Source organism: Artemia sp. Qi Xiang Cuo, chromosome 5, assembly GCF_049724085.1.
Source record: "Artemia sp. Qi Xiang Cuo chromosome 5, ASM4972408v1, whole genome shotgun sequence".
In the NCBI taxonomy this organism is placed as follows: domain Eukaryota; kingdom Metazoa; phylum Arthropoda; class Branchiopoda; order Anostraca; family Artemiidae; genus Artemia; species Artemia sp. Qi Xiang Cuo.
Window position 1 is genome coordinate 16,571,041 of NC_142798.1, and position 25,320 is coordinate 16,596,360.

At 34.5% G+C, this 25,320-nt stretch overlaps 1 protein-coding gene across 1 annotated transcript in view; it reads left to right on the forward strand.

Annotated features, from left to right (window-relative positions):
- Nucleotides 1-5,809: 5,809 nt before the first annotated feature.
- Nucleotides 5,810-25,320, forward strand: part of LOC148951869 (PHD finger protein 14-like) — a 74,903-nt gene continuing 55,392 nt past the window's right edge. Inside the window, exons 1-3 of the mRNA XM_089088752.1 lie at nt 5,810-5,933; nt 7,869-7,969; nt 22,130-22,266. Of these exons, the coding sequence (XP_088944878.1) occupies nt 5,861-5,933; nt 7,869-7,969; nt 22,130-22,266 (311 nt within the window). The 5' untranslated portion in view covers nt 5,810-5,860. The remainder of the gene's footprint in view (nt 5,934-7,868; nt 7,970-22,129; nt 22,267-25,320) is intronic.

Consider the following 25,320-nt stretch of genomic DNA (forward strand, 5'->3'; position numbering starts at 1 on the left):
GTTAACAAGTGTTTAAACTAATTTTACAGAAGTTATTTTCGCTGTTAGACAGTGTTTTAACTTTACAACTCTATAATATAAACTAAAAACAAAGTTTAAAACTCCAATAAAATTTTGGTTAATTCCTCTATTAAAGGAATCAACCCAATACTACCTTGACTTGGACATAATTCGCAGTGTGGATTCTTCACGCCAGCTTTACACGCTTCACAGAACCATGGCTCCATAGAAGTAGCTGAGCAAAAGGAGTCAAAACTTTCAGTGTCTGAGACACCGTAGCACCCTGAAACAACAATAAGCGCTAATTACTTCGATAAATTGAAAGAACAAATGCGGCCTGGTCGTCGTGACAAAGAACAAAGGTCGTAGCTGGCTCGTTCTTTACTATACCCAACTAAGTTTGGCTTAGGTTCGATAACCTCTGCTGGTAAATGCCCAGACAATAAATATTTAGGGGGCCCTTCTTCTTTCCTTCCCCCAAAAAGGTCAGATCATGTTTTAATCTCCAAAAAGCTTACGTATTCCATTAGCTCTTTCGTTACAAAATTTGACTATAAAGAAACTAATCAACTTTCTGACAGACTTGGTAATCCGTTCTGGGAGTGTCCTGATGACAAGAATTTAGAAATTCAAACTTGTAAGCAAAATGTTGCAAAACGAAATTTTTTGGTTAGAAAACAAAGCGAAATTATAACAGAATTACATGACGTGTTAGTTTAGCGTCCGTGAGCGGTTAGAAGACAAATAAAAATTAAATTTTAATAAAGTAATAGTATATTTACCCCTCTTGTTGCCTGGGTTTTAAAAACATTAAGTCGGACATCATTTTATTTATAAAACACGACACCATAGCACTCTGAAACAACCATAAGCGCTAGGTGCGTCGATAAATGGAAAGAGCAAATGAGACTTCGTCGAAGTGACAAAGAACAAAGGGCGTAGCTGGTTCGTTATTTACTATATCCAACTAAGTTTGGCTGAGATTCGACAACACTTTCTAATAAATGCAATTAAGAAGACTATTTAAGGGGGCCCTCTTCTGTTCCTCCCCTCAAAAGGTCAGATCATATTTTGATCCCCCAAAAAGCCTACATAATCCATTTGCTCTTTCGTTATATTAATTTAAAAAAAATTTTCGAAATCTATTTTTTATAAATAAAAGTAAATTATATTTTAAAATTAATATAAGAATATAAAAATAAATTTTAAAATAAAAACTAAACACGACCAGAAATTACTATTAAAGAATAAATAAAAACCAACACGAACAGAAAATTAAATAAACAATCATAGCAAATAACACACAACAAGTAATAGTATAAATGAATAAATAGATCTGAAAGCGAGTAATGCATAGATTGAATATGAAAATCAAGCTTATAACGAAAAATAATATTGTCCTATTGAAGTATAAATGAAACTTAAAACTAACAGAAATTAAATAAATAATCAATGCAAACAATCATGCAATAGATATTAATGTAAATGAATAAATAAATCTTAAAACGAGGGACACTTAAATTGAATATGCAAATCAAGCTTGAAACGAACAAAAATCACTACAAACAAGAGTTTGGGTAACGCCTCCTTCTCTCACTATAAAAGTCTAAAACCTACAGCGTCATTGGCACTTTACTGAAAACCAAGTTTATTACAAATATTTTCTTTTGTAATTACTGTTGAAAATAATCATTAAAATTATAGTAAAATTTTGAACTGATGAGTTTTCAGCAATTAATATCATTATACATCAAATATTTAGTTTAATTTAGTGGTTCTTTCTAAAGTTGTTCAAGACGAATATAGTTCACTCCAAACAAGAGTTTGGATACTGCCCCCTTCCTTAACTGTAAATAGAAACCAAAAGCCTACTGCGCCCTTGGCGATTAAATGAAAACGAATTACATTACAAATATTTTCTTTTCCAGTTCTTACAGCATTGAAAACAAAAATAAAAGTACAGTAAAATAAATTCTTGAACTGATGGATCTTTCAACAATTAACATCATTATACATCAAGTTTTGCACCTGTTATATTTAAGTTTGTAAGATAGTTAATTTTAATTTCTGTTCGGGTGGGGTTTAGTTTATTCTTTAACAATAATTTCTGGTCTTTTTAAGTTTTAACTATAATAGGAATTAATTTCTGTTGGACTTGAGTTCATAATGGTTCTTTACTTTTCTTAGAAAACTTCTTTTTATGCAAGTTTTTTTTAATTAATAATGATAATAAAAAACTGAAGCCTTATGACCTTTGCTATAGATAATGGAAGTGCATGCCTCTAATAAATCATACGTGATTTATTCACACAACAATGAATAGATCGAAAACATAGCTTTGGATGTGCTATATAGAAAATAAATAACAAAAATTTTTATCTAGTTTTTGAACAATTTTTTAAAAACGGGCTATTTCACACTTTGTAGCGGCTGGGGTGGGGGCGAACAGAGGCATGGGGGGGGGCTAGGTGCCCTTAAATCTCTTTACTCTTAAAAAGTGAACTAGAAATTTCAAGTTCCAATCAAATGGGCCCTCTATGACGTTTATACGAGCATCCCTTTCATAAGAACCGTACATGCCTTTAGAGCTAAACTTAGAACGCCTTCCCTGGACCTGGGGGGGGGTCACGCGGGCACCAGGGTTTTTTCCTATCCGACCTTTGAACTACTTTGACACTTTGTCTTTCTACAAAATCGTTCATCAGATGGGTTCGGAAAGATGAAGGCGTCGGGGGGGGGGGGGCAGTAGGGGCTCGGTTTGCCTCGGATCTCTTTTGACTACTGCGGGAGACTCGAACTTTCGATTTCCAATCAAATGAGCCCTCTCTAAGTTTATACGAACATCCCTTTCATAAGAACCATATATGCCCCAGGGCATAACTTACAACGCCTGCCCCCGGGCCCTGGGGGATTGTATCAACACCTGAGTTTTCGTTATCTGACTTTTGAACAATTTTTAACAACCAGCTATCTCAAAATTTTTATCGGATACATTCGGGCGTGGGGAGGGTTAGTTGCCCTCTAAATTCCTTTTGAAGAGTAAAAATATAATTTTGGGCTAATCGCCCCCCCCCCCTCCCCATGGCACAGAGTGCCTAATTCATCCGATTAAAATTTTGAGAGATCCAATAAGTTAAAATTTTTTCAAGATCGAAAATTCCTTTTTCGATAAACGCCCACAGGGCCCCGGTGCAGGAGGTGTAAGTTATGCCCGGTGGCATATTTTGTTATTCAGACAGGGATTCTCTTCTAAAATTAGAGCGGAATAATTTGATTTTAAATAGAATTTTGTTGGTACCTTTTTTTTATAAACATTTGTGCCGAGTGATACCCCCCCCTACTACCCCCCCCCCCCCTACGCCTTCTCTTTCCAAACCCATCTTATTAAATTTTTTTTATATAAATTTTGTAAAAAAAAAAAATAGTTCAAAGGTCGGATAAGAAAAACCCCGGTGTCAGTACAACCCCCCCCCCCCCCAGGTCTAGGGAAGGCGTTCTAAGTTAAGCTCTAAAGGCATGTACGGTTCTTATGAAAGGGATGCTCGTATACACTTCATCGAGGGCCCATTTGATTGTACATTTAATGTTCTAGTTCACTTTTTAAGAGTCAAGAGATTTAAGGGCCCCTAGCCCCCCCCCCATGCCTCGTTTCGCCCCCAACCCATCCGCGCCCAAGTGTGAAATATCCAGTTTTTAAAAAATTGTTATAAAATTGTATAACAATTTTTTTCATTTAATTTCTATATAGAAATTCAGAAGCTATGTTCTCGATCTATTCAGTGCTGTGTTAATAAATAACGTATGATTCATCAAAGTCACGCACGTCCATTGTATATAGCAAAGGCCATAAGGCTTCATTGTTTTATTATAATTATTAATTAAAAAAAAAACTTGCATAAAAAGAAGTTTTCTAAGAAAAGTAAAGAACCATTTTGAACTCAAGTCCAACAGAAATTAATTCCTATTATAGTTAAAACTTAAAATGACCAGAAATTATTGTTAAAGAATAAACGAAACCCCAACCGAACAGAAATTAAAATTAACTATCTTACAAACTTAAAGATAACAGGTGCAAACCTTGATGTATAAAGATATTAATTGTTTAAAGATACATAAGTTCAATAATTTATTTTACAGTACTTTAATTTGTGTTTTCAATGCTGGAAAAGAAATATTTGTAATGAGCTTCGTTTTCAGTTAAGCGCCAATGACGCAGTAGGCTTTTGGTTTCTATTTACAGTTAAGGACGGGGGCAGTATCCAAACTCTTGTTTGGAGTGAACTATATTCGTCTTGAACAACTTTAGAAAGAACCACTAAATTAAACTAAATATTTGATGTATAATGATATTAATTGCTGAAAACTCATCAGTTCAAAATTTTAATATAATTTTAATGATTATTTTCAACAGTAAGTACAAAAGAAAATATTTGTAATAAACTTGGTTTTCAGTAAAGTGCCAATGACGCTGTAGGTTTTAGACTGTTATAGTGAGAGAAGGAGGCGTTACCCAAACTCTTGTTTGTAGTGATTTTTGTTCGTTTCAAGCTTGATTTGCATATTCAATTTAAGTTTCCCTCGTTTTAAGATTTATTTATTAATTTACATTAATATCTATTGAATGATTGATTGCATTGATTATTTATTTAATTTATTTTAGTTTTAAGTTTAATTTATAATTAAATATTAAAATATTATTTTTCGTTATAAGCTTGATTTTCATATTCAATCTATGCATTACTCGCTTTCAGATCTATTTATTCATTTATACTATTACTTGTTGTGTGTTATTTGCTATGATTGTTTATTTAATTTTCTGTTCGTTTTGGGTTTTATTTATTCTTTAATAGTAATTTCTGGTAGTGTTTAGTTTTAATTTTAAAAGGTATTTTTATATTCTTATATTAATTTTAAAAAATCCATTACTTTTCTTTAGAAAACTTAGATTTCGAAAGTTTTTTTTAAATTAATATAACGAAAGAGCAAATGGATTATGTAGGCTTTTTGGGGGATCGCAATATGATCTGACCTTTTTAGGGGAGGAAAAGAAGAGGGCCCCCTTAAATAGTCTTCTTAAGGGCATTTATTAGAAAGGGTTGTCGAATCTCAGCCAAACTTAGTTGGATATAGTAAAGAACGAACCAGCTACGCCCTTGGTTCTTTGTCACTTCCACGAAGTCTCATTTGCTCTTTCAATTTATCGACGCAACTAGCGCTTATTGTTGTTTCAGAGTGCTATGGTGTCGTTTTTTATACATGAAAATATGTCCTACTTACTTTTTTTAAAACAAAGGCAAAAAAACGGGTAAAAATCGTATTACCTTATTAAAATTTTAATTTTATTTTTATTATAAACCCTCAAGGACTCAAAACTAACACGTCATTTCATTCTGTTATAATTTCGCTTTGTTTTCTAACCAAAAAATTTCGTTTTGCAACATTTTGATTACAAGTTTGAATTTCTAAATTCTTGTCATCAGGACACTCCCAGAACGGATTACCAAGTCTGTCAGAAAGTTGATTAGTTTCTTTATAGTCAAATTTTGTAACGAAAGAGCTAATGGAATACGTAATCTGTTTGGAGATTATATCATGATCTGACCTTTTTGGGGGACGGAAAGAAGAAGTGTCCCCTAAATATTGATTGTCTGGGCATTTACCAGCAGAGGTTATCGAACCTAAGCCAAACTTAGTTGGGTATAGTAAAGAACGAGCCAGCTACGACCTTTGTTCTTTGTCACGACGACCAGGACGCATTTGTTCTTTCAATGTATCGATGTAATTAGCGCTTATTGGTGTTTCTGGGTGCTACGGTGTCTCAGACACTGAAAGTTTTGACTCCTTTTGCTCAGCTACTTCTATGGAGCCATGGTTCTGTGAAGCGTGTAAAGCTGGCGTGAAGAATCCACACTGCGAATTATGTCCAAGTCAAGGTAGTATTGGGTTGATTCCTTTAATAGAGGAATTAACCAAAATTTTATTGGAGTTTTAAAATTTGTTTTTAGTTTATATTATAGAGTTGTAAAGTTAAAACACTGTCTAACAGCGAAAATAACTTCTTTAAAATTAGTTTAATCACTTGTTAAAAATAATATAAACAAAAAACCGTCAAAATCGTATTTTACAAAATCAGATTAATGCATGTCGATATCTGACAGTTCGGTCACTACATGAATCGGTTAGGAAGTATTACCAGAAAACTAATATCATAGTAACTGCAGGTCTTAAATGTCAACTCTCCTTTTTTGTTCAGAGATCAACACAGTTTCAAAATATTGTAGTTTAATGGTTTAAAGTGTGTTTTTATAATTAATAGTCACTCCATCACCAGTATGAAATTTCTTTTAGGTATTTTAGTTGTCTTGAGAATCTTGGTATTTTTTTTTTTTAAGAGATTTTTGAAATAAGTGTTATTTAACTGACAAATTATTTTGTATGGTTGTGTATTTTTAAGAAGGGGAAAATTTATGGTTGTGATTTTGTTTTATATAGGTGTATGTTCATTTATGGGGTTGCTGGCATATTTTGAAGTGGCAACAATAAGTTTTTTCTTTGCCTGTTAATGTCGTATTAATTTTTCTTGTTGTGTTTGATTTATGATGATTACCATATAAAATCTCAGGACAAGTTTTAGCTTCAACTATTTAATAAATGGTCTGCTTCTCCTTTTATATGTATTAATCAAGTTATTTTCTGTATGAGAATGGAAATCATTACAAACTAAATATTAATTTTAGATCATGGTTGTAGTCGGGTATCTAATATGTTCGGGTATTTTTCCAGTTTTTCCGGCATTGAAAATTGGTTAAATGCTGAAAAGTTTCGAACTAAATAAATATAAACGATACAAACTAATGCATAAAATGATGAAAATTGATATATTTATTCATTCACATAAACTGATATATATATATATATATATATATATATATATATATATATATATATATATATATATATATATATATATATATATATATATATATATATATATATATATATATATATATATATATATATATATATATATATATATATATATATATATATATATATATATATATATATATATATATATAAAACTTCAAATCGTGATTGTAGTGGGATGGTTTTCCAGATTTACAGCCATTAAAAACTGTTGTAATGATACAAGGTTGTCCAAGAATGAAGCTGCGAGTAGGTCAAAAGCATTGCGTTTTTTCTTTGGCTTGTTAAAACGGAGAATAATCCTCAAAAGTCAGCTTCATTCCAATCACACTTCAAAGAGTCAAAACTACAAAAAAAAGAAGAAAACTACTACTAACAACTCACCGCAGAACCAATCCGCATGAGGCCAACACAGCTACACACCGTCCTCCTCCATCCTAATCTATTCAAAGCCTCCCTCTTTACACCTTCCCAGGAAGTTTCCATTTCCCTTAAATCTTTCTTTACAAAGATCCTCCCACCCCAACCGTGCTTTCCGTTTAGCCCTAGACAGTTGACCGAAAAGGACAATCTTTGGCAACCTTTCCTGCTTTCCGTTTAGCCCTAGACAGTTGGCCGAAAAGGACACTCTTTTACATTCTGTAATCCGTCATCTGCAGAACGTGCCCTAGCCATCTCAACCTTTCTCTCACTATAGCCCTAGAAAGCGGGATTGAACTCTCAGAAATAAGGAATAATATTATTAGCTTACAAAAATACGTCATAAACATAAACCAATGAAATTGTACTTTTTAACACAGAAGTATAGGACAGTCCTCTCATCTCTTTTATTGTTGTGTTCATTTTATATTAAAATTTAATGCTGTTTGTATTGTTGAAATTTTTTCTAGAAAATGAGTGATTATAAATAAGTTTCTGAACTGTAAATTTGTATTTTTCAGACGGTGTATTCAAACAAACTGTTACTGTAAGATGGGTACATCTTGTGTGCTCGCTATATACGCCGGGGATGTCTTTTGGAGATGTGGACTCCCTCAGCAAAGTATGTATTTCACCTGAAACCTAATACCGACCTTCAAGTTATAACATTAACCAAATACTGTCTTCAAATGACACTGTTCTTGAGCTCTCTTATTTTTGTTTGTCCTTGATTGTTTTTTTAAACCAATCGTAAATGAAGTTTTTTAAACAAAATGAAGGAAGTTTTAGAAGTTTTGCGAGTTCAGGGTGCTCGAATAGGTTTGAAAATTAATGCTAAGAAGACTAAGTCACTAAGGCTAGGAATAAGTGAAGACGAAAAGGTGACGTTGGGTAACGAAAAGATTGATCAGGTGGGCAGCTTCACTTACCTTGGTAGTATTATTAGTAAAGATGGTGGGAGCAGTGAAGATGTTAAACGTAGTTTAGCTAAGGCCCAGGGTGATTTTTCACAGTTAAAAAAAAGTTTAGAAGAATAGCAAGATAAGTCTGCAAACCAAGATTAGAATATTAGAAGCTACAGTGATGACAGTGGTCAAATATGGCTCTGAAGCATGGGTACTCCGAAAAGTAGATGAAGATTTGCTAGATGTTTTCCAGAGAAATTGATTAAGGATTGTTGTGGGTATTTCAAACAATAGGCTATACGAAAAATGTGATTCAATACCGCTCTCTAGGGCTATAATGAAGAAAGGTTGAGGTGGCTAGGGCACGTTGTACGGATGAAGGATCACACATTTCCGAAGATTGTTCTTTTCAGCCAACCATCTAGGGCTAAAAGGAAAGCAGTTTATTCTCGTCTGGGGTGGGATGAAGTCATAAAGAAAGATTTAAAGTAAATGGGAACTTTTTGGGCGGGTGTAAAAAGGAAGGCTTTGAATAGATTGGGATGGAGGAGGAGCGTGCGTAGCTGTGTTGGCCTCAGGCGGCTTGGTGCTGCGGTGAGTTGTTAGAAGAAGAAAAGAAGAAGAAGTAAATAGCTTTACTAAAAATCCCAGAGGGGGTTATGACAAAGGCTGAATGCCCCGGGCTATGGAGCCACGGGACAATTAACTGGCTAAACTCTTTGAGTATATCTTGGAGGTACCAAAGCAGTTGATTGGAGCTGTGTGAAACGGAAAAGTAGCTTGTTCGGGGTACATTTGTGTATATTGATGGTCTTGCAATTATTTAGTTTTAACCGAAAGTAAAAGAACCAGTTTTAGTCAATGCTTTCAGTAAGCTCTAACTGTGAAGTAGTTTTTCTGTAGCCTATAGTTACGAGTGTCTAATCGTTAAAGATACTACGGGTGTCTAATCCTTATAATCGAAGAGAAGGCAATCAATAAGTAGCAATAAAACAATCAGTATGTAGCTAAGAGTCCCTACTTTTACTGTTAATTTTACATAACAGTAAAAAAAAAATGCCTAAAGGACGACACAAAACACGCAAGTTAACAATTTTAAAAGTGATAGTTCGTTTGAACAACAACAAAACACTTTGTTTCAATCACCTAAACCATTAAACTTGACAGGGTTAATTGAACGACCCGAAAAAGGTAAATTCACAGTGCCTGAAAATAAACAAGATAGACCATCAAATATGACAAGACCAATCCGAGCAGCTAAGGCAAAGGGTATGGAAAAAATGACTGGGGTATTGATAAATATAATGAAGAATAAAGAAATATACAGTTAGAAAACTTCCCGCAAAGATAATCACAAGAAGTCGAGAACGAAAGTTAAGAACAAAGAAAAATGTGATTAGAAGAAAAGTGACAGCAAGAATTACAACTGGTCAAAACGAAAGTGGAGGACCGATAAATATGTGGTTAGAAGATGAGCGAGAGCGAGAATTATGACGGTTAAAAATTACATAAGATGACAAATGACTCCAAACGGCTAAATAAAAAGACACGGCACAAGAAACAACAAAATTGACTTTGAATAACAAACAAAAATGTAAATTCAAACTAAAGAATAACAGAATAATAGCACTTTTCATTAACTTAGTTATTTCAGAAATTACTATGGAATAAAGAGCGAGTTGTTTTACCGTCTGTAAAGGATAAACAGGAAGGAGGAAATTAATTCACGTCAGAATTTGCAATGCGTAATTTAGCTATTTCAGAGAAGTGTTATTTCAGAAGTGAAAAGAAGGGTTTTTGGTATCTATGATGTCATGCAAAATTGCGTATTATTTTAAATTAATCCAAGCAAGTTCAATGGGGTTTATTATCAATTCAAAAAATACATTACACACAATAACAATACTCAGTCCAGTCCTGGTCGCCGAAATCCTCAATTGCTACCTCTTAAACATAATACGCAGCGTGGTCACTGCTCCTACTCTCAGAAACAACCTTGCCTCTCGTTATTTCCAACATAACTACCAAATATGCATGGAAAAATGGCTAAAGCAAAAAGCAAAGCTAAAGCAGCAGCTAAAGCAAAGGGCATGGAAAAATGGCTGTGGTGATGATAAACGAAAATGAAGCACAAAAAGATCTTTACTCTGACATATCTAAAGTACGCATTGGCATAATCATCGTTTTATTATTTTTTTTCAAGTCATATTGTTGCAAATCAGCAATTTCAGTTAATCAAAAATTCTGATGCTAAACTAACACGTTACTTATTCCATGTAATTTCTGAAATTATTATATGAGTTACGCATTAGTATAATTATCGTTATATTATTTTGTTTTAAGTCACATTTTCTTTTATAAATCAAGATTTTGTTCCTTGCCTTTTTCTTTGGCTGTTCAGAGTCATTTGTTATCTTGTGTAATTTTGAACGTGTCATAGATTATAGAAATGTATTCCTTCTTCCTGTTTATCCTTCGCAGGCATACACGCTAAACTAATGCATTCCTTCATTCCCTGTAGTTTTGCTTTGTCTTCTAACTGTAAATTTCGTTGTGCTACATTTGTGTTTGCAATTCAATCAGATTTTTTCTGTTTCTTGTTCCATGCCTTTATCTGTTCACAGTCATTTTTTGCAATTGTGCATGCGTCATAGATATTAAAAGTGATACGACCACTCCTGGGGGGAAAATGATGGAATTTGTGCTCTTGAAATATGCTCACAAATATGACCTCACTCATATGTATTTTTATCCAAAATTAAGGCTCTAAATGGATTTTTTCAAGCTTGTGACCTACCTACATCATTTTTTTAGATCAGAAAATCTCAGGGTGGCAATTTAAAAAAAAATAAAAAGGTGGCGTTTTTGAGAGAAAATTTTGTATGTTTAGATAATATACACAATTATTGCTCATTTAAAGGGAGTAGATAGGTAATGAACTGCTTTGTACATTAGAGGAAATGAAAACTATTTATCGTCAAATCAGGACCGATCTTGACTACAGTCATAAAAGCAAACGTTTGAAAGGAATTACACGGGAAATCCATAGATTGTTAGAAGGCTGAGATATAATTGAAATATGAGCAATTATAAAAACGTCGATCACCTCTCTTTAAATAGACTCTCAACCTAATTAAGGTTGTCTTCAAATCAATAATGATGGCCCTTTAATTTCTTTTAATGTAGTGGTACACAATAACGTCAGACCTGAGAATACATCCCTTAACAACAGTTACTTGCATAATCATAATCATATTTCGGCTATTTTCCAACTATGTCAGGAAAAGTGTATATTTTTTCTATTATATAAATAGTACCGGGAACACGGGCTATACCAGGGCCCCGGCAATTGGTACGTGGCAGGCTTGTATATACTTGATTTTCTAATTACGTATTAGCATAATCATCGTGTTATTCTTTAGTTTCATGTCATGAGATGCCAAATCAGTAATTTCAGCGGAATTGAGAAATTCTGGTGTGAATTCAATTCATCCTTACTAATAATGCATTGAAAATCATCCATTTTATAGGATTTGTTTTCTCCTGAGACTCGTTGTGATTCTCACTGTTGCATCTCTTCTAACCGCAGATTTCATTTATGATTCGATGTGATCATCCCTGTCGCCTGTATTCTAATCATAGATTTCTTTGTCCATTATTTTCATTTGGAATTTGTTGTGATGCTTGTCGTTACATGTTTTCTAGCCGCAGATCTCACTTACGCTACATGCGTTTTTTTGTAATTTTGTAACAACCAGGAATATTCCAATACCTATATATGAAATACTTCTGGCAAGATGCAATTTTGCTGTCAGATAATGTTTTTTGCAGGCTAAAATATATCGATCCTTCGCGAATTCTTAAAAGTTTTACTTATATCTGTGGATGTCCTTGATGATTAAGATGCAAATATATATTTATTTATTCGGTTTTTTATGGAAAAGGGTAAGACATAAAATACTGTTTTCAAACAATGTAGAAAAAAATCTGGAAAGGAATGGATTTTTTCCAAAGACTTTTTTGTAATAGCTTTTCCATTTATGTTTTTTTTTGTTAAATATTATTTGAACTCGTACCCCAGTGTAAAATATATCTGGTGAAACGGGGGGGTAGGGAGCGGAGTCAAGAAGGTCTATAAATAAAAAGAAAGAAATTAAAATATATATTTATATTCTAGGTCTTTTTAATGTAAAGGGTAAGATATAAATTCCTGATTTTAAACAGCAGGTCTATAGAAAAAAAAAAGAATCTGGCGGGAATTGTGTTTTTTACCAAAGGCTGTTTTGTAATAGCTTTTTCGTTCTTTTTTTCTGATAAATTTCGTCTGAGCGCATACCCCACAGGGAAATGTATCTGGTAAAATGGGGGGAAGAGTCATGAAGGTCTATAAAGAATTAAAGGAAAAATATAAAAATATATTTATATCCTAGGTTATTTTAAGGTAAAGGATAAGATTTAAAATCCTAATTTCAAGCAGTAGGCCTATAGAAAAGAAGAATCTGACAAGGAATTGTATTTTTTACCAAACGCTTTTTACTCTTTTTTTCTGAAAAATTTTGTTTCCTCTCATACCCCAGGGTAACTGGAGCAACTGGGTGTCAGGGTAACAGTGCATCTGATAAAAAACGGGGGAAGTGGAAGAAAGAAAAGAAAAGAACAAATCAGAATTTTCGTTTTGATGGAGATGGTTGTAGAATGTAAGGAAACAAGCGGGACTGAACTGTAAAACAAGGGGGGTCATTGGCTTGACTATATTTTAAAATAGGAGGTCTATGTAAACGATATGTAATTGTAAGGGATTAAGCTAGTCAGACAAAATTTTGAAACATACGGAGAAGGTCGACATAGGATAAATAATACTTCTGAAAAAAAAACCCATCGGGAAGAGGAATATTTTCCTACGCATGTGTATATATGTATATATATATATATATATATATATATATATATATATATATATATATATATATATATATATATATATATATATATATATAGGGACTAACTAGGTTTACGGGTGCATTAAGAAAAGAATTAGACCTCAAAAGAAGACCTGAATTAGACCTCAAAATATAAAAGTAAAAAAATTAAACAATGTTTTAAGAGTCAATGATGATAGGAAAAGGCTGTTTACAGTAGAAGGTCAAAAAGAAGGAGTTTGCACTTAACTGAAAAAAATATAAATGTTTTTACTTTTATAACTTTAATAAATCAAATAATATTAACATTTTGATTACTAAATATCAGTATATGTATATTAAACTGACAATGCACATTCATTTGTATTTTTTTCAGTAAAGTGCAAAATTTGTCGTGGCTATGGGAAGGCATAGGGGTTTTGCTTCCAACTTATGTTCATTTCTGCTCGTTTTGAGTTTTACTCGGTTACTTATTGTAATTTCTGTTCGTTTTAGATTTCATTTATTTATCGATGCTGATTTGTGGTAGTTTCACGCTTGGTAGATTATTTTATTTTTGCTCCTTTTTTGTTTAATGAGTTCTTTACTTTTCTTTGAAAAACTTATTTTGTGGAACAAGTTTTTTAATTAAAGAATTCAAAACCTAATTTTGCATATTTTCCTTATAAGTAATTTTCCCGATATTTCTCGATCTTCAAAGTTAGAAACAATCGTTTTCGGAGTGTAATAATAATAAAAAAAAATGTTCAATAACCATTGAACAAAAGTAGCCTTTATAATCAGTCTTAACCTATTAAAATTAGAAGTCACTTGACTTGCACATATCAGCTTTACTAATGTAATCGCGGGACGGTGAGAAAGTGCCTTCGGTTTCGTATACAAAAGTTTGATAGATTTGTGACATCTTTAGAAAGATATCCCTTAAGTACCATGTTCTCTTCGGCCAGTGTTTAGGGTATCCTCAGAATTACGGGAAAGATTTCGAGTCCCCAGAAGACTTTTCTAACCTAGTGTGTTCGAAGCGCAATTTTTAACAGTGTTGCTACATCTCAAGTGTGTTTTTACAGTTTCTAAACGAAAAATATTTATAGCTCAGTTGAAGATGATTGTAGGTGACTTATAATGGATTGAGAAAAATTACAGTAATGAAATTCTATTTGATTGAAAATGGCAAGCTTAAAGGTTCGACCAATTCAAATAACCTCTTAATTGTGCATTCCTGGTATGTACCCTCTGAATTAGACACAGATGATTGAATTAAAATTTTTTGGTGATTTCTCGAGAAGAAAGGAAAGCACAAGATTCTCTTATAATTTTATTACTCTCGACTTGTGTTTTTTTATCATATACGTGCTCACATTATATACATGCTCTCACCAAGTTAACTGCAAAGATAGGCTATCGTTCAAGTGCCTCCCAATGACTCTAATTTTTTCGAAAATTTTTAAAATAATATTGCTTACTTTATATTTTCCTCTCCCATACTTAACTAATGAACCATATTTTAAAAGTAGAACCTTTAAATATAGTGAATGGAAATGCAGTGTTTATGGAGATTAAGGAACTATTATCAGATAGTTGTAGAAAATTTCAATATTTTGGCAGAGACCTCGCTTCTGCATTCTTCAGTGCTAAAAAAGAGTAAATATTATAGAAAAATACCTTGAATAATGCCAGATAACTAAAACCAAAAGTTTAGATATATCTTAGAAAACCTGAATTAAAAAAACATAAATTAAAACAACAATCTTTGAAGCATATAAGTAAAAATTGACATCAGCCAAACCCAAAGATGATCCCTTCTACACATTCAATTATAAAATTTTGAAACAGCTATTTTTATCAGGGGAACCTGATCCATAACCATAACCTCTTCCATAACTTCATGACCATAACCTCATGGGGATCCATAACCTCATGACCTTAGGGGATCGAGTTCTGGTGTCGCTGGCTATTTGGTTTGGAAGGGGGGTCAATGGTGTGACTGTGTAAGCTCAGCTAGAGTCGACACAACTCCAAATGGGTACCTGGAGACATATAAGGGGACAACACGGGAAGTGTCGGATGATTTGCCCCCAATCACGCCTCGCACTCCGGGTTGACGGCAATGAATTAGGAGACTGGTACCTGCGCAACGCAGAATATTGGTCAGTATGCAAAATAAAGTTTTTATAAAGTTATTTTTTATATTCTAGATCGATGTGGTTGACATTTTGATTTTGCTTGACAAAATTATGATGATTTATCCTGGCTTTTATCAATGAAATAATTATTCTATTAGCCCGATTTACAATTGCCTTAGACTTAGGAGAGAACTACAAGGGTCCATCAATACTATCCCTTAATAGGAGTGCCATGGTCAAACCTAGGAATATTAAAGTTATTAACAAAGGGTTTTATTCAAAGTCTGAATAGATGAAGCCTAGGTTTGTTCGCATTCGCCTTTTCATCGAAACAGAATAGTTTAGTCAGTTTCAAGTTCTCTACCGCTGCCTGCTTCTTTGGTGTTCCATTTCTTAGTTAATTAGGTCGTATGAGTGTCTTCCTTTGTTTCAGAAATGTGTTTATTTGGTTTTGTCTCTTTTTAGTGGCTTAAGATAAGGTAAGATTTTTTCAACTAAAAAATAACAAATATTATTTAACAAAGAAAATTAAAAATCTCCACAAAAGCTCCATGGCAAAACCTTCTTGGACGGTTTTTACAGAAAATGTGAACTTCAAGCTGAATTGATGAATGTGACATTATATTTTTGAAAGCTGTGTGTAGTTGCACTGGGACCAAAAAGAACGGTTTCTGCTTGTTCTTGAGCCAGAGCTTAAAATTTATGAGCGAAATGGGATTTATAGTTTCTGTCAGAGAGAAATATCTGAAGTTATTCCACCAAATGTTTATTAGAAATATAATCCAAAAGTTCTTAAGCTGTATGACGCTTTCCTGGGTTATTGCCAAAATACTTTTTTAGGATGATAAACAGAAAACTTCCGAAAGATCTAATGCTACTGCCATTTACATGTCATGCACCATTTCTGATATTAGTTTTGACTAAAGTTAAGCACTGTTAAATGTGGGTTTAGATATTTAGTTAATTAAGCAAAAAGGAAAAAGTTTTTTTTACTGAAAGTAATAAACAAAATTAAAATTTAAAACGAAGAGAAATTGTTCTATATATGAAAGTGGCTGCCCCTTCCTAAGCCCTCGCTCTTTACACTAGTATTGAAGCTATTTTAAAATACTCCCAATTCAAATTCAGCATCATTTCTTTTGAGAATTCTTAATTTTTTATTTATTTTATACCCCATAAATAAAGAAAAAATAAATAATACTGATTAAAAAAGAATACAAAAAAAGAGAAAAAAAAAACAGAACAAAAAATTAAAAGCACTACAACGACACTACTGCCGCAGAAAGGACGACCACTCGTGCGACATCCTTGCGTTAAAATTATCAATTTGTTTTATAACGACCTGACATGGTTCTGTAACTTTATTAAATAAAAAAAACAAGTTTTTTTTTAACTGAAAGCAAGGAACGACGTTAAAACTTCAAACGAACAGAAATTATTTCGTATATGAAGGGGCTGTCCCCTCCTCAACGCCTCGCTCTTTACGCTAAAGTTTTTTTATTGTTAAAAAAAATAAAGTTGTGAGAAAGTCAAACTTTAACGTAAAGAGCGAGGCGTTGAGGAGGGGACAGCCCCCTTTTCATATACGGAATAAATTCTGTTCGTTTTAAGTTTTAACGTCGTTCCTTACTTTCAGTTAGAAAAACTTGTTTTTTTTATTTAATTTTTGAACGTTTTTGAATTAATGCAGGTTTTGATTTTGGCTCACCGTACATGAATAATTAAAACAAAATTTGCATATTATATTTGGTTAAATGGCTTTCTCGAAACTTGTTTAATTTTATTTACGAACGTTTTTATTAGTAATAAATATACGTAACTTAGAATTAACTTACGTAACGAACTTCTATATTCATAAATTTTTAACACGTATATTAGGGGGTTCGCCCCCTAGTCAATACCCTGCTCTTTAAACTATAGTTCGAATTTTTTTTCCAGTTCTTTAAAAATGACCTCTTAATCACAATCAGTTGATCAGTTGAAAAACTTGTTTTTTTTTATTTAATTCCTGATCTTTTTCTTTAATAATGCTGGGAAATCCGGCGCCCCCTTCATAACAATGTCCCTTCCCCCGTGTAAACTTCCTTCGTGGAAAGATCCTTCCATATAGCCCCCGACCCTCTCCTTCCCCCAACTACCAGAAAAAATCTCCTCTGAAAAAGTCTGTATACTTCCCAATAACCAATACTATATGTTAACATTGAGTAAAGTTCATAACTTTCAGCCCTCCCCTGGGGACTTTGGGGGATCAAGTCATCCTAAAAGACATTTTTATCATATTTTCGACCATGCTGAACAAAATGGCTATCTCAAAATTTTGATCGGGTGACTTTGGGAAACAAATGAGCGTGGGAGGGGGCCTAGTTGCCCTCCATTTTTTTTGGTCACTTAAAAAGGGCACTAGAACTTTTAATTTCCGTTCCAATGAGCCCTCCCACGATATTCTAGGACCACTGGGTCGATACGATCACCCCTGGGGAAAAAAAAAAAAAAAAAAACAAACAAACAAATAAACACGCATCCGTGATCTTTCTTCTGGCAAAAAATGGAAAATTCCACATTTTTGTAGATAGGAGCTTGAAACCTCTACAGTAGGGTTCTCAGATACGCTGAATATGATGGTGTGATTTTCATTAAGGTTCTATAACTTTTAGGGGTCTTTCCCCCCTTTTTTCTAAAATCAGCCAAATTTTCTCAGGCACGTAACTTTTGATGGGTAAGATTAAACTTAATGAAACTTATATATTTGAAATCAGAATTAAAATCTTATTCTTTTTATGTATCTATTGGTATCAAAATCCCGTTTTTTAGAGTTTCGGTTACCATTGAGCCGGGTCACTCCTTACTTACAGTTCGTTACCACGAACTTTTTGATAAGGAAGGCTAATATATGAGTTACGCGTCCACAAAGATGGTCTCAACAGATACTTTGCATAATGAAAGTAGTAGGACCGAATTTGCTTAATGTCTGATTTCTGAAGCATTCTCCAGGAAGGTGCAATATACAGAACATGCGAAAGCGCGGTTGCGTTATACAACCTAGCTAAAATCATGCGATTAAAACGGAGTTTGTTTGCCACAATGTTACCATATGACACCAAAATACGGTTTTTGAAGATGGCTGACTATTATCGACCGGGAACCTCCCATGAAAGTCCCGACAGGGAGACACAAATAAATTAAAAAAGACACTGGCTGGACGGTAGTACCACCAAGTCTAATAGATAAATCAGTCGAATCTTTCCAATTAAAAAGATCAATATCAGACTTAGCTGCGTTGAAAATAAAACTGATTTTCCAGTCCTCATCATTTAATATTTAAAAATTCTCCTCGAGGTGCGCAATAATCCATCAAGACATAACCACGTCATTATCATTGCAGAAGAGACTTATATTCAAACCACGAACTATGCATGAATATACTGTTTGTGATTGTGGCTCTATTGTTGCATAATTGAAAAAAAAATCAGGTAAAACAATAGATCCTTGTCTCAATCCCTTATAAATCGGTAAGACAACATAAATATCACTCATACCAGGAATATAAACACAGACCACGAAATTACTATATTTTGATATGCTCCTATCACCGAAGTGTTGATCCGCCTCTTGCATGTCGAATGCAAAATATGTTCGTGGACGAGCGAATCAAATGCACGGTGCACATCGTGGCTACCAAGAACTAGAGATTCACTAGCTGCATCAGCATCCAAAAGTATAGTACTTAGAGCTGACAGGGCAGATCACACCCTATTCCCTTCTGAAAGCCAAATTGCTCCGAAGGAACGTAACATTTTGACCGAATTTCATCGCATGTTAGCAACTCAAATAACTTACAAAAAAAAAAAAACATTCGACACAGTACTGGGTCTATACGAACTGCAAACGTGGGAAGGTCGTTTTAACACGGGGATCAGTGTTCTTTCGGAAAAAGATTTTGGCACTATTCCAGAGGAGAATATCATGTGGTACAGTAAAGCTCAGGTGGTCAATCAGAAGATCACTGCTAAAATCAAGAGCGGCCCTGAAAATACCATCAGTACCCTTACTGAATTTCTTTTTCAACTTATTATAGCAGAGATAACCATACTTCGTATCACAACAAAATCACTATGTATATGGCATTGTAAACTGCAGTTAAGCTTTTCAGCATGTGTTGCACTAAGATTGGCTGAGGGGAGGTGAAAACTCTCGGCGGTAATAGTCTTCCCAGAGATCTTCACCAGGAACAGAATCCGGTGTAGCATAACATTTGGGTCGCAGGGCATGTTTCCACAGGGCACTAGGATCTGGGTTCACGCTTTCAGAAAAATTTGTGATGCAATCGCTCCTGTGCTTGTTTAGAGCTTTGGCAAATGTACGGTTTGCGTGTTTCCGGACACAGTTAACCCAGCCTGTTCGTGGTCTGTCACAATCAAGCCAGACTGGGAACCAATAGTTAGAATTCTGACACGCAGATTTCAGTTCGGAGTTCCAGGACCAACCTTGAATTTGCGTTCCATGCCTCATTTTCGCTTTCGGCACTGCAGCTTTTATGCCGCATTTAATGGCATGGCAAATAAGAGCACAATAAATGTCCATAAACACACGAGCATCGTCACGAGAAATAACTGCAGTTTTTTTGTAAAAGAATGAAAGGGATCTTAATCTTGCGAAGGATTGTATCACAGACCGATTAGAAAGATGATGTGTCTATCTTTTCCCACTGTTCTTTGACAAATCAGACTGGAATCTTGGATGTTGGGGCAGCAGCAGAAATTTTTACGTTGACAGTTATCGTAAAATGGTCAGAAGTGTATGTTGAAGACAGGACTTTTACTTGGTTTTGGGTCAGATTTCCTGATGCTAAAACGTGATCGATATTGGTAGTGGCCCCAGTATGATGAAGATAAGTTGCGTCACGATTTTTCATTAGAACCTCTAGGTCACTGGCAAGCTGCAGGATAAGGTTTGATCGACTTGAGGTCAAGTCACACAAGTCACAATTAAAATCACCAATCAGGAGCTTTTCGGACATAGCATAGCGGGTAGTACATTTTGCAAGACGTTTGGCCGCGAGAGCAAAGCATTTTTCAGATTTTTTGGACTTGTAATCTTTCGGAAGGTAAGTGTTAATAACGGTCAGATTCGAAATTTGAATAGCGATATGATTGGCTGAGGTCTCTACGAGGACACTGGGACGTGCTTTGTGAACTAGGGTAGCAATGCCGCCAGAGGGTCTGCCGTGGCTTAGAAGAGGTTTGGCTGGCGCAAAAAATAACACGTGGGAATCAGGGAATTCAAGGAGCTGCTTATTGCACTCAGTTAAGAAATGTTCTTGCAAACATAACACGTCGTAATTCTTCAATTACTGGGCGCTTATTAAGAGCATCGCCATGTATATTCCAAGAAATGACGCTAATTTCCATGGTTAGGCTTCTCTGCAATCACTTTTTGGTTTTCAGGGCATCTTACGTGATAGCAAATGTGGGACGACGAATCACAAGCTACACAACGCATCTGCTTTGTAAAGGGCTTGTCATTTCATAAAACGTGTTCAGGACTCGCGCATCGACCACAGACAGCTTCATTTGTACACGAAGCGGCTTTATGCCCATTTTTATGGCACTTGTAACTCTTGAGAGGTAAAAAAATGAAGTTTTTCACATTTAATCGTTCTATTCCAACCACTGGCGGGCTGTTGATGGCAAGTTTGAGGTCAGCTGTGGTTTCAAAATAGAGTTTAAATGCCTGTGCAGTACTACAATGTTTGACGTCCATTATGCCGATGAAGAGGGCCTTCAATTCCTCCTCTGTAACATGCCGAGGCACTTGCGTAACGATACCGATGTATGATGGGGCCTTTGCACGGGTTTCTAACTGTTTTAATTTGTTCCAGGGAATCCCCCCCCTCCCGCCCCGTGTAGAATTTCCTCCCTAACAAAAATTTTCGCCGCAGAAAGCCCCTCTTCAGAAAATTTTACTAAAAAAAATTGCCTTATGTTTCCCAATGACAAGTACTATATGTGAACATTGGGACAAATTATGTAACTTGCAGCCCTTTTTATCAGGGACTATGTGGGGCATGGCATCCCCTAATGTATATTATTTGATTTTTCATCAATGCTGAATCAAATGGTTACCTTAAAATTTTGTTCAGACGTCTTTGGGGAAAAACGAGGTATAAGAGGAGGGCTAGTTGCCCTCCAATCTTTTTTGGTCGCTTAAAAAGTTACTAGAACTTTTGATTTCCATTTGAATGTGTCCTCCTGATCTTCTAGGACCACTGATTCGATACGACCACCCCCTTTGATACACGCATCATTGATTTTTCTTCTGGACAAAAAAAAATCCATAGCAGCTATTTCGTAGATAGCAGCTTGAACCCTCTACGGTAGGAATCTCTATTGTGCTGAATCTGATGATTAATGTGCTGAATCTCTTTGATCGCTTGACTTTTTGGAGGTGCTTCTCTCTTTTTTTTTAAATCAGGCAAATTTTCTCAGCCTTGTAACTTTTATGAGTAACATTAAACTTAATGAACTTTATATATTTGGAATCAGAATAAAAAGCTATTTTTAGAGTTTTGGTTGCTATTGAGCCTAGTTGCCCTTTACTTACTGTTCGTTACCACGAACAGTTTGTATAAGTTTAACAGATTGAAAATAATACAGGAAAAGATAGTGGTTTATTGAAAACGTGTCGGGGGGGGGGGGGGTACACTACTGAACATGGTTGTAGGTTATTTAAACATAGTTTTGTTATTTGAATTTGATTGTTTAATGTATCGGTAATAGAAAAATAATACTACTTCATATGATATGTGTTGACTGATATTACGGTATTTATTTTTTAGGTCTCGATATTTGATATGCCTTACAACAGGTTTGGATCTCGCATATGTTCACTCTGTGAAGATTCGAGGTTAGCCGGAACTGGTATCTGTATCGAGTGTGATGCTGGAATGTGCAAAACCTTCTTTCATGTTACATGGTAAGGGAAATTAGTTGCTTTATTTCCTTTTGTTATTATTACTGTATAAAATTCTATGGAGAAATTCGGGACCAAATTTAAATCTTTGGCACCCCTAGGCCCAAGCATTTTTGTATGATTTTCAGGGAAATCCTCGGGAATTCGGGGATTTCCCAGAATTTTGAATCTCCGAACTTCTAGAAAATCAGTTTTTTGTATTCAAAGAGGTTGGAAAATGGTTTTTGAGGGTACTTTTATATATGGTTTCTGTGTAACCACCTAATAAACTCCATATATAAAATTGCATTTTATCATTTGCCGATTAAAACGGTGGTACAGGGTCTGCTATAAATTTAAAGAGGTTGGAAAAGGGTTTCTGGGGGTACTTTTATATATGTTTTCTGTATAACCACCTAATAAACTCAATATGTAAAATCGCATATTATCATTAGCCTATTACAACAGTGGTACAGGGTCAGCTATAAATTCAAAGAGGTTGGAAAAGGGTTCTTGGGGGTACTTTATATATGTTTTATATATGGTTTCTGTATAACCACCTTACTAAACTCCATATATAAAACTGTATTTCATTATTTGCGTACTAAAACGGTGGTACAGGGTTTTCTATAAATTCAAAGAGGTTAGAAAAGGGTTTCTGGGGGTACTTTTATGTATGGTTTCTTGTACAACCACATAAGAAACTGCATATATAAAATCATATTTTATCAATTGTTTATTATAATGGTGGTACACAGTTTGCCATAAGATTCAAAGTGGTCGGAAAAGATCGGGAGCTCGAGGTAGAGATGTATATGAGTCAAGAGGCATGGGAAAAACAAGAAAAAAAAAATAATCAAGAATCAGCTCAATTGTATTACGTACCAGTTAGCTGTCGGTGCGAATAGTAGGCTCAATTGACAAGTAAACAACCATGAACAGGAAATTTAATTTCAATATTGATAATAATATATATATATATATATATATATATATATATATATATATATATATATATATATATATATATATATATATATATATATATATATATATATATATATATATATATATATATATATATACGAATATTCTAAAACTATAGGACAAATTGAACGAAAAAAAGAAGAAGAAAGAATCTGATGACGTATAGCCAAAGATAAAACCACCCATCAAGTACTAAACACTCTCCAACCTGGAACCTATTTTTTGCCATTTTATCAAGAAAAGCAAACAGTCCAACCGGTTCAGCTGAAAAACGATAGTTCCTTTTCAAGTCTACACGAAGCATTTAAGCTGGTTTACAGCCTGAGAGTAAGAAATCCCCGGAACCCCTAGCTGAATAGATGCTTAGTGAGAAGTTTTAGCCTACCTTGGTCGTTCCAGTGTTTTCAGTAGTTGATGATGAACTCCTACAGAAATCCCAGGCCTATTACCTCTGAATTATTCTTTATTTATAGCTGCTTATAACATAATATACTGCGAGGATGGAAATATATAGAAAATTAATCTAGTGAGGTAGAGGATAAATAACACCATAACAGAAAAAAACCAGAGGGACTACCCTTTGCTCAAAGTCTAGTGCAACGCTTTGCTGTTGACATTCCTTGAGTCTGATCCCATAGTACAGGTAATATACAGTAGCGAAAAGTCTTATACTCTTCATTGAGAATTTTTTACACAGATCTAAAACCACACAAGCTTCATGACCCCGGCTTCGCGCACGCCCAATGACAAATGTTTTCGATAGTAAAACCAAGTAGCAACTGAATCTATTGCTCTGACGGGCCGGACACTTTCCGAATTACGCGCTATGAAATGTGTGTCATGTTTCGAGAAACATTTCCCTACTGTATATTACCTCTACTGTGGCTGATCCTGTAATACTGTTCTTTTTTTTTTTTTTTTTTTTTTTTTTTTTTTTTTAATCCCACCTCCTCTCCTCGGTGACGTAATAATCTTTTTCCACTTAATTTCAAATTTTAATGTCACCTGCACTAATTTAAAAACATCTTTTATTTTTGATTTTTGGATTTGGGTAGCCAAACCTAATTGACGAAGATAAGGTATACTACAAAAAATTTCAAAACCACAAAAAAATACCATTCCCGGTTTTGCAGGGTGCCCTTCCGCCATAGGGCACCCCTTTCACCGTGAAAATACATCAATAATACACAAAAAATTTTCATAAAACCTAGTTCTCAATTAACTATACATTACCCTGCATCCTCCTAACCTTCCCTCAACCCCAAAACAAACCTAGGAGGTGTAGAATGCTGTGCCCTTACAGTATCTTAAGGCACGCCATTCTAATCCTTCTTTAAAAACACACAAATAAACTGTTAAAATCTTTTTAATACCCATTTGGCTACTCAAAAATCAAACAACTGTTCTTAGTCTGTCTGTAAACAACTGTCTGTAACACTATTCTGAGTCTCATGTCTTGTTAGATGAAATTTATAAAGGTCCACCTAGCGCCACTTTGAGGCCTCACAGGCAAGAATACCCTTCCAAAAATAGGTATTTAGGAGAGGAACATGACGGAGTAGAAATCCACAACCCTCTTACAATGGTGGGTCAGCTTTGACCATTTATACCCGTTTGCGCTTGTCTGTCTATGTCTTTGGCGTTACGAACCACAATTTTTGGTTTGAATTAGCTATGGTTTAAAGAACTTGAAAATATCTACCTTAAAACCATGAGAAAGGCTTTTAGTCGGTTTGGATTCCACTAATTATCCTGCTATTTTTCATGTACTTATATTGCTGATATATTTTGGGAATGGGTTTCTGTTTCAATGGGATTTGGGAATGTTCCAAACCAGCAGATGATAACGTAGCTCTAGCAAAGGAATACAATTCTAGAGATGAGATAACTTCGTCAGGAAAGCTTGTAGGAAGAGGGTCTGAGCTTTCTACTTAGCTTTCTGAATATTCCATTTTCTTAAGGTCAATGAAATCTATAGGTTCTTAATTGATTTTGTTTTAAGTTTGTTTAGTCTTTGGTACTCTGAGTATTAATGCTCAGTGAAAAGGCCTTTTGTCAAATGTTCATATGGCTGAAACAGGATACGTTGAC